The sequence below is a fragment of the Vigna umbellata genome, chromosome 2 (genome assembly GCF_029865625.1).
Source record: "Vigna umbellata cultivar VRB3 chromosome 2, Vumbellata_1.0, whole genome shotgun sequence".
NCBI classification, from domain to species: domain Eukaryota; kingdom Viridiplantae; phylum Streptophyta; class Magnoliopsida; order Fabales; family Fabaceae; genus Vigna; species Vigna umbellata.
The window spans coordinates 21,845,729-21,856,998 of NC_142166.1; the positions used below are offsets into that span (position 1 = coordinate 21,845,729).

Consider the following 11,270-nt stretch of genomic DNA (forward strand, 5'->3'; position numbering starts at 1 on the left):
ATGTGAATCCCACTGCGGGGTATTCTAGGTCATATTTCAGAATCTAATTTGATTCTTTTCCACTCATTTGTCCAATCAATGTTCATTAGCCTATTCATCAATCCAAAATTGACAATCAAATTCAAGGAAACATAGAACAAAATTGAAATCAAAATAGAACTGAAATCGTAAACCAGAAACAGAATAAAAGCATTGAAATTGAAATTTTATTGAAAGTAAAATGAAAGATACAAATATCTGTACCAGAAACCGCCAAAGGAGAACCACAGATTCTCACTAATCCTTGATCCTCTTCAACAAAATCCAGAATCAGAGAATTCTAAACTAAGAAAGCGATAAACCTAGGTTACTCTCCATTCTACTCTGTCTCTATCCAAAACTGTGAAAGCTCTGTGAAAGTAAAGTGTGTAGTCAAAGTATCTATGTACATGCCCTTTTATAGGGTCAGAGACAGAGGGAAAGGGGAAAAGGGGAACCTTGGCAGCTTGGACGCTTCGTTCTTCCCATCGAACGATCTTCATTTTTTCTTTGTGAGCTCAATCTCCAACCATCCGATCATCTTCAACGTTTATGTCGATTCGGACTCCTCCACACGTGCACTGGTCTGTCAACATTACTCCGAGTAAGTGGCACCAAGGAGCTCCTTTCTTCTCGCACTTTACTCTGCCCTAGCTCGAGAATGTTCTTCTCTTCTTCTCTTACGCTCTCGCCAACTTAGCTCGAAGGAATATTTCTGCCCCATTGAATGTCTCGAGCAAAGACCCCTAAAGGCAGCAGCAAAGTCAACACCAAAACGTTGCGTTTCAATTATGCTCAGCCCATGCAGCAATAACTCAATGATGCAATTAAGAGTGTTTCATCCTACACCTCCAAGGATTTCATCCTGCACCTCCAATTTCTTAAAATACCCTTAATTAATAAATGACTTAAAAGTTTAATCTTTTGATTATTGAAAATTTCCGTACCACCATTGACTCCACCTCTATTTTCCACCAATTAAAAAACATGCACTCTGCTCCTCTGTACCCTTCACCCCTGCACTCCTTGGACCCTTCATTCCTGCACCCCCTCACCCCTACACCTCTTGCATCCCATTTTTTTATAAAGAAACCATACGGCTCTTTCACAACTCTTCACTGGACTTTGATAATATTTTTTTTCTTGAGAGTCATTGAGTATTATCTAAAGAGAAGTATTGTTCCGAGTGTGCAGTTTGGAGTGGTGTATTGGCAGCTTGACTCTTTGTGTTGGTGCAGTTTCGGATTACCTCATTCTTCTTTGTGTTTTTGCTGTAGAAAGAGGTTAGTATTTATTTTTAATCTGTGTGTGCATAGATAGATTTCATGGTTGGATTGTTATTGATGGAGATGTAATTTAGGTTCGTTAATGCATGCTACCGAAAATGAAACGATATGAACTCATGGACTGCGGGTAGCCGATGATGTCGATCGACTGCGAATCGGATGTGGAGATCCGATTGATGCGCATCGGATGTGGAAATCCGATTATATGAAATTTCGGATATACATATCCGATACTAACTTAGATTATATTAAATATTATGTATATTGTTTACCTTAGTTTATTTATTTTTAATATTTAAATTAATTTTTATCTTTACATATGATTTTGAAACAAATTGAGAATAACGAAATGCATACAAATCGGACCTGGAGATCCGATAGTGAGAATTCAGATATCAATATCCAATACATGTTTAATGTTATACATAAAATTTTAATTATGTTATTGTTTTACTTATTTTATTAATTTTAAAATTATTTATGATTTTGTATTAGTCTATAATGAAATTATATATTTTTTAATTGATATAATTTTGTTTTCTGAATTTATTAAAATTAATAAAAGTAATTTAGAATAAAAAACTCAATTACCTATTGCATATGGAAATTCAATGATATATATATATATATATATATATATATATATATATATATATATATATATATATATATATATATATATATATATATATATATATATATATATATATCGGATTTCCATATCCGAAAAAGAAAATTTTTCGCCTATCTCATTTAGTATCAGTGCTTGGTATTAAGCTGAACATACATTTTTCATGGAAAAAAACTGAGTTACCTATTTGAATACTCAATTATTACAAGCAAGGATTAGCATTTATTTAAAAAATTCCTAAGATATTTGACAGTCATTCATTCATTTATATAATTTGTAGTTATTTTATATATTATTTTATTATTCTATAATTATATTTAAGTATATGTATAATTTTTATGAATTTATAATATAATTAGATAATATGTAATTTTTTTCATAATTTTCCATGTTGTTTTATGAATATTATTTAAGTAGGTTTGTTTTATATAAAAATTGAATAAAACTAGTTAACTTTATTTTTATAATTACTATTTGTTGTTAATATAAAAAATGCATTTTAAATATATAATTTTTAATAATTTTTATATAGTTTTATGTTTATTTAACTTGGTGTTTGATTTAAGTTAGATTATATTGTTCATAAATTTATAATTGTATAATTATTGTATTAGTTTTTGATTTTATAATATAATTATAAATTATAAATTTATTGTATTATTTTTTATTTTTATAGGTGATTATAATTTAAATGGACGAATATCATTATGGGATGGATTCTGAAATAAATTGTACCATGCAATCAGAATTTTCATCATTTATAAATGAGGTTGCTGAGGAAGATTTGACGAATAATTTCACAACAAATGAAATTTTTTCTTCTCGTGAAAACTTAATTGAATGGGTAAAAGGGATTGCAAATGATCTAGGATTTGTTGTGGTGACTATAAGATCCGATAAAGCTATCGGTCAACCTATGAGGAAGACGTTTGTATTGCTAGGATGTGAAAGAGGCGGAAAATATAGAAAATACAAACCCGACCAACCTAGTGCATATGGCACCCGAAAATGTGAGTGTCCTTTCCAATTAAGGGGCAAACCATCTGGTAATGGCGATGGGTGGGTATTACAAGTGATATGTGGATACCATAACCATGATTTAGCAAAAACTTTAGTGGGGCATCCTTATGCTGGTAGGTTAAATCCTACTGAACAAGCAGTACTTGTTGATATGACTAAAATCCAAGTAACACCAGCAAATATTTTGTTGACTCTGAAACAAAATAATGAGCATAATGTAACTACAATAAAACAAGTTTACACAGCAAGGTATACATATAAATGCTCATTGAGAGGGTCAAGAATTGAGCTGCAACAATTGATGATGATGTTGGATCAGGATAATTACATACATTGGAGTAGATGTGCAGAGGATTCTGAAGTTGCTAGTGACCTCTTTTGGACACGTCCTGATGCAATAAAGTTATTGAATGCATTTAATGTTGTTTTGTTAATGGATTCAACTTACAAAACAAATAAATATCGGTTGCCATTGTTAGAGATTGTTGGTATGACATCTACTGTGTTAACCTACTCAGTCGCATTTGCATTCTTATCAAGTGAGCGTCAAAATAATTTCACTTGGGCTCTTCAAAAGCTTAGAGGTTTATTTTTGACATCTGATATCGGTCCACAAGTCATTGTCAGCGATAGAGACTTGTCTTTGACGAATTCCATCGGCAATGTCTTTCCTCAGTCACATCAGTTGTTATGTCACTTCCATATTTCAAAAAATGTACTAGTGAAGTGCAAAATGTTACTTGATTGTAAGGAAGCATGTGATGTCATAATGGAAGAATAGGAGAACGTCATGAATTGTGAAGATGAATCTATGTTTGGGGACTGTGTGAGTCACTTTGAATACACCTGTCGTTCATGCCCTTTATTATTTGAATATGTGAATAATACTTGGATTATTCCATACAATACTTACTTTGTGAAGGCATGGACAAACAAAGTTATGCATTTAGGGAATACAACAACGAACAGGTATATTTTAATGTTATATTAGTTTACACTGTATTTGAATATTTGATAATATTGTTGATTTATTTTTGTTAGGGTTGAGTCTGCTCATTGGAACTTAAACAAAGTATTGGGAAACAGTATGGGAGATCTTTGTTCTTGTTGGGATGCCATTCATAATGTAATTGTGTTGCAACATAATAAGATCAAAGCGTCGTTCGAAATTAGTCTGAATCTTATGAGTGAAGCTTATAAAGGCATAAAATACAAAAATCTTGTTGGATGAGTATCCATATATGCTTTAGGACTAATAGCTAAAGAATTAGAACGACTGAATCTTGTAGGTCTCGATACGGGAAGATGTGGATGCCTACTTAGACGGACGTACGGTGTCCCCTGTGCTTGTGAATTAGCACGTTATGGCCCTGGTATGATTCCTTTGGGTGAATTTCATGTGATGTGGACAAGATTGTCTATTTCAGATATTGTATCGAATGATCACAGCCAGAGTTATCCATACAACATGAGCTGACTATGGTTGAAGAAAAATTTAAGGAGGTTGAGATTGGAGGTAAAGTGACAATTAAACAAAAGTTACTTGACATTGTTTGTCCTGCAATGACATCTATGATACCTCCATTGCATAAAGTTAAAACGAAGGGTGCACAAAAGAAAAAACTCTAAAGAATAGAGAGGTCTACAAAGCGTGATCCCTCATATTTTGAGCATGTAGACACATTTCAGTCAACAATTGAATCTTCGTCTGCAAAAAATAAATTTCAACTAAAGGATAAACCTAGGCAACGAAGGAGAGTACCTATGATAAACCAATTTCATCCTATTTGTCAACCATACATTCTAAATATTGTTGATGTCGTTGTTGATGGCCACTGTGGTTATAGATGCATTGCTTCGTCATTAGGGCTCGGGGAAGATTCTTGGCCCATTATACGAAATGATCTTTATAAAGAACTGAGTCAGTGGCGTGATGAATATGCGACACTAGTGGGAGGCTATGATAGATTAGAACAACTAAGGAGGTCTTTGATGGTGGACCCACAGTCAGGTACGCGTTCATATACTTCACAATGTATTTATTATTTGTTTTATTAGTTTTATCATAACAATTTGTTTTATTCCTTATAGGCTAATGCAACCAAGTGGATGACTATACCAGACATTGGGTATGCAATTGTTAATCGGTATAACGTCATCCTAGTTTGTCTTTCACATAGTCAGAACTATACGATATTCCCATTGCGTACCAGACCGCCTTTTGATGTAAGACAACATCACTTAGTATGTATAGGACATGTTAACGGCAATCATTTCGTACAGGTAACATTATTATTATTATGTTGATTTGCAACACGATAAGATTTTTTTACTAATACGAAATTTACAGGTTCAACTACAAGATGGTTGTCCTTTGCCTATGACAGATGTGATATGCTCAACTAATTGTTATCCAGACGCGTGAATGTGGTCATATTCGTATACAAATAGGATGCAAGCATTTTCAGAATTGATGGGTGTTACTACCTCCTATGTTGACTTAGCGGATTCATGATGTAATGCTGTTTTAGTTAAAAAATGTAATGAAAAGAAACATTAAATATCATGCATATATAAAATTTAATGTTATTTTATAGGAAAAAATAACATAGAAAATGAGTCCAAAATAATTATATAATGGGATACAATAAAAGTATAAAAGCTAATTCAATTTGAAGTAGATTGTCTTCCACGAACATGCCTGTCACGAACATTCCTGGCAGCTATCCTGGTCGGTGAGTACTCTTCAACGGCTGCGTCAGCTAAATCCAGTAGCTCCCGTGCATGAGTGTATCCTATCGTCCCCTCGGGAATTTCCTTACAAGAGAGCATTTGTTGTAACCTTTTACCAAATGTCCTCACTACACCCTACATTATAACGATGACACATAATTATATAAACAATCACAACAAAATTATATAATATAAATAATGTAGGTAAACATACCAGTAAACCAGACTGTGAAGTTGATCTACGACGCTGCGGCACTTCATCAGGAATGTCACGTCGGAGGCTGGGAGCAAGACTCGGTCGGTCGTCATCAGCAGCAGGAATAATGTAAGGATGAGATATGATCCTAAACCAACGAAGGTAACCATCAACACAATCAGATGGGAATCTTCTTACGGACACACCCCTAACAACGTGATCACGATAGTGCAACCACACATCATCGGTCGCCAGTATGTCCGCATCTGCAACAACGGATGGGTCTCGAGGGATGGACTGTTGAAATCCAAACTGCCCAAAAACACGCTCAGGCAAATGTCGACACAATGTCTCATCAATCCTGATCCATCTCAAGAACATACAAACGCCGTAAAAAGGACGACTCTCTCGATGTGACTCATAAGGGTACCAGATGACTGAATCATATGTAAGCGCATCCAAGTGTACCCTGACCTCTAAGAGGGTGGAACCCTGCCTTGGTGACTCCCACTTTGCAGCACGAGGTCTATCTTCCATGTACGAAGACACCATACGCCTTCTTCCCAATGTAGGGAAGTGCTCATATATCCAACTCTACAAAACAAAATATTATACACTATTTCAAATCGACATCGAAAAATTTCAATCAAATCAAATTGTAAACTAAATTTCTACCTGTAACAGAGTCAAATAACCTACCATCTGTCTGGTCGAAGCCAAGCTGGCATCTCCTAGCTGGTCATACATGTATGCTAGTGCAGCAACGCCCTAGGCATATCGGCCACATGTATGTACGTCTCTAAAGAGAAAAAGATAAGACACGCGAATGGATGTTGCAGTCTTATCAGCAAATATACTGCATCCAACTAGATGCAACAAGTATGCCCGGGCAGCGTACTCCCACTGCTGCTGTTCACAATGCTCAGCATAGATGTCTCGAAGCCAACTCAATCTGACTTTCACACTGTGAGCTGCAGTTAACTCAGCACCAGCTCTCCCGCCATCCACGCCTAAAAGCTCCACAATGGCGCATCTACTGTCTTCAAAATCTACTTCCTCTAGATGACATAACTGCCCTAAAACTGGGAGGTGCAACAACAATGACACATCATCTAAAGTCAAAGTCATCTCACCCACGGGGAGATGGAAACTGCTACTCTCGAAATGAAATCTCTCTACAAATGTCAGTAGTAGACCCCTATCGACATAGTCATATGATATGCCCACCAAAGACATCAGACCAGAACCATTAACGATGTCTCTAATGCCCTCGTGGCAGGATCCTAATCTGTTTAACTTCTTCCCATGGGAGATCAACTTCATCTCCTCCCGTTCCTAAACAATAATATTTAGCGATAAAATTATTTCAACTAAACAATATTCATTAAAATTAAAGTTTTCCACTTACCCGACCCTGCCATATCGCATAAGCAACATGGTGAATGTAATGTGTCAATACTGAAGCGTTTAATGGACCTCCAGGAAATCCACCTTCAGCAACATCCTCATGATCCTCAACTGCATCCTCGTGAAACCTCACATCTCCTTGGTCCTCAACATGAATATCAGACTCAACTGCTCCACGTCTTCTACGAGCAGAAGTTGTAGGTCTCCGCCTCTCACCCTGTGACGAACTCTCTCCGCGATGTGAAGAGGAACCTCCTCGAGTACGAGCCATGTCAATTATAAATTTCTTTATTAACAATAATATTATAATAATTACAAAAAATTCACTACTAAAAAATATTAAATTATTCAAAACAATTTATTTCAAATAAAATCAATTTAACTAATTCATTATAAAATTAAATAATATATTATTACAAACAAAATAACTTAAATCTCTAACAAAATTATAAATATTGCAAATAATTACAAAAAGTAATAAAAACATTTTTAACTAACTGTAAAAATCTAATATTTCACAAAAAAAATAACAACAAATATTTTAACTATAAAAAAAATTAATTCAAATCTTGATATAAATAAAAAATTAATTCAATTAAAACAAATTTATTAAAATAAAAATCAAATAACTATAAATTCAAAAATTATAACAGAAAGTTTAAAATAATTAGAACAGAACATTTAAAAAAATTAAAACACGAATTTTGAAGTTATTATAACAGAATATTTAAAGTAATTAAAACAGAAAGTATAAAATAATTCAAACAAATAATATAAAATAAATAAAACAGATAAATTAAAATATTTAAATTTATTTAATTAAAAATAAAAAAAAATTAATTCGCATCTTTATATAAATAAATAATTCATTCAATTATAAAATTTTATTCAAATAAAAGTCAAATAACTATAAATTAAAAAATTAAAGAAAAAAACAGAAATTTGAAAATTATTATAACAAAATATTTAAAATAATTATAACACAAAATATAAAATAATTAGAACAAAAAATTTAAATAATTAAAGCAGAAAATTTAAATAATTAAAATTATTTTATTAAAAGGAATAAAATTATTTCAAATATAACAATAAATTTAAAAATTAAAACAGAAAATTTAAAATAATTATAACATAACATTTAAAAAAATTAAAACAAAGTTAATAATATTATAAAAGAACATCTAAAATAATAACATTTCAAATAATTCAACCAAACGCAACAAAATAAAAACTAAATATTAAATTAAAACATAATATAAAAAAAATTTAAAAAAAAACAACATAAAACAGGGGCTCGGTCGGATCTCCATAACCGATTTAGCGTTCATCGGATCTCCATAACCGATTTCTATCAGCATAAAAAACAACACGAACCAACCTTTGTTGGGTGCTCAAAGGGACTGTGGGTAGGTATTTCTCTGCATTGGCCGGCATTGGATGAGCTCCTCTATCTCTCTGGCCTTTGCGTGACGACCAACGGACAACCTCTGTGCGAGAATGGACGACCTCTGTCTGCGATAGTGGACAACCTATGTGTGTGCGACAATGGAAGAGGAAACTGCTGGGTGCTACTGGAAAACTTCCGATTTGAAGGAAAAGTAGTGTGATGGGTGCTACTGGAAAGCTTCCGATTTGAAGGAAAAGCAGTGTGCTGAGTGCTACTGGAAAGAGGAAATGCAGAGGAGAGGGTCCTGCTGCTGGGTCCTGCTGCTGTGTGGCCGGAGAAATGAAATGGAAGATTGAGAATGAGATGAGAGAGAAAGTGGGAATAATATCTCTGCAAGAATCTTTGACCACTTTTAATTTTTTTTTTAAAATATTAAATCTCTTAATTATGGGTATTAATGATGGGTAATGTAGGTATTTTAAAAAAATGTGGAGGTGCAGGATGAAACACTTGGAGGTGCAGGATGAAACACTCTACAATTAAATCAATGTTGGCCCATCTGAATTTGACCCATTTCAGCACTTAGAGACTTGAGCCTCTACCAGCGGATTGTAGTGCATTACACTTCTTTTCCTTTTCGCACAACATCATCCCCATTCGACTCTGACAGGCAAAGGCCCAAAAAAAATCTTCATTCCATTCCCTCACAGCAGCCTCGTGGGCTTGTGGCAGCTACTGTAGCCCAACTATCATCACAATGGTGCAAATATGCTCTCCAAGCAGTGCTGGCCCATTAGTGACCTGGCCCAAAATATATTCTTCAGCATCAGCCCACTTTTATTAATCCCTGCAACATAAAAAAAAATAAACTGGTAAAAGAAAATGAAACATAAAGCCTAGAAAAATGAAATTTTATTTTTAATTTTATAAAAGTGAAAACACCTATTTTATTTAACTAAAAAGGAAAAATTAACACAATTTGATGGAAACCTAATTAGGCAAGCCATCTAAAGGAGTACTAACTCATGCTAAGCAAAAGATAACAATTGCTAGGTTCCAAAGTGGACTCAACTATGACATAAGAGATAAGGTAGAACTTTTACCTTATAATGATCTCAATGAGTTAGTCCAACTTTATGATAGACTAGTGATGACAAATTTATGAACACCGAAAAACGGCGCCACAAACTTGTTTTAACAATCGGCAAGTGTGACTGAATCGTATCAAGTAATAAACTCGGTAAGACCAAGTATCGTTCTCCCAAAGGACCCACGGCCTAGTTAGCTATATGATTTGTTGATTATTTAAGACTTGTTAACAATTGATTGTAGGGTTTAAATGCAAAAGACAATAATTAAACATGTATGCATGAATTTGATCAATGGAAAAGAGGAAAACAAACACTTTAATGAATTAAATGGATGAGTATGTTGTTGGGGTTATCAATTTCATCTTATCCACTCTTATATACTTTTAGGAATTCATCATTCTTTTCATCAATTGCTAATGCCACTCTCTAAATCACCTTGCAAGAAGGCCTATCCTTAATTACGATTTCATACAATTCCTAGCATTCCTAGTAATTAGTTCTGAAGTGCAGGAGCTTAAAGGCAACCAATATGCTATTGGGAGAAATTCCCTGGATCTAGATTTCCCCGTACGTTCCCATATCGATAAAATCAATAATCATGGCAATGAATGAGTTAAACAAAGCAAGCAATAAGCAAAGAGGAAAAACCCTAACTAAAGATGAAAGAAAGCATAAGTCTTAAAATAAGATGTTAAAACAAATTCCATATATGAGAGTTTCACAAGACTACATTGATTCCCCAACAACAATACAAGGTTTAGTTCACCATATTCATGGTGAAACTAGATGAACAATAATGAAAGAATGAAAGATAGAACCCTAGAAAAACGAGGAGGTAGCCTGAGCATCCAAGATCTTCCTTCAAGGGGTGGAAAAGAGAGTGTTTGCTTTGTCTCTGCCAAAGATACAAACCCTAGGACGTCCCAAAGCTTATATACTATTCTAAAATTACAGAAAATTAGGCCCAAGCCCAAAATAGTGCCGCTCAGCGGTAAGTGCGTGAGTTTTTTTTCTCCCCTTAGCGGCCTTTTCACCCCTCAACGAAGCCAACGTGACTGCCTGAGTGCCGCTCAGCAGTAAACTGCCGCTAAGCGGTAGTTGCGGCTTCTCCTTTTGCACTTTTTGATGTCTTTTCTGATTCCATCTCTATCCTTCTTCACTTCTTTCACCAAATTCACCTTAAAACTTGCATAAAAACACTGAAATCAAGCATAAACCTGTCCAGCTCTCTTATTTCTAATAATATAACCAAAAGCATGATTTCAAGCTAATTTCTAAGTGTTAAAGGTTGCTTTTAGTATCAATTTTAAGCATGAAAATAACAGTTTTTCAACTGTTATCACAACCCCAAACTTAGAACTTTTCTTGCCCTCAAGCAAACAAGATGTAACTCAATCTTCTACCAATCTGTATAATGGTTCACTCATTCAAAAATCTTCTTTGCAAGATAAGTAAAACTTCAATCAAACTCATGACAAAGATTTCAATCAAGATGTGCACA

At 34.0% G+C, this 11,270-nt stretch overlaps 1 protein-coding gene across 1 annotated transcript; it reads left to right on the top strand.

Annotated features, from left to right (window-relative positions):
- The first annotated feature begins 2,626 nt into the window (after positions 1–2,626).
- On the top strand, positions 2,627–3,736 carry LOC148203617 (protein FAR1-RELATED SEQUENCE 5-like). The gene has a single exon (XM_088107681.1). The coding sequence runs from the start codon at positions 2,627–2,629 to the stop codon at positions 3,734–3,736; it is 1,110 nt and encodes a 369-aa protein (XP_087963807.1).
- The last annotated feature ends 7,534 nt before the right edge of the window (positions 3,737–11,270 follow it).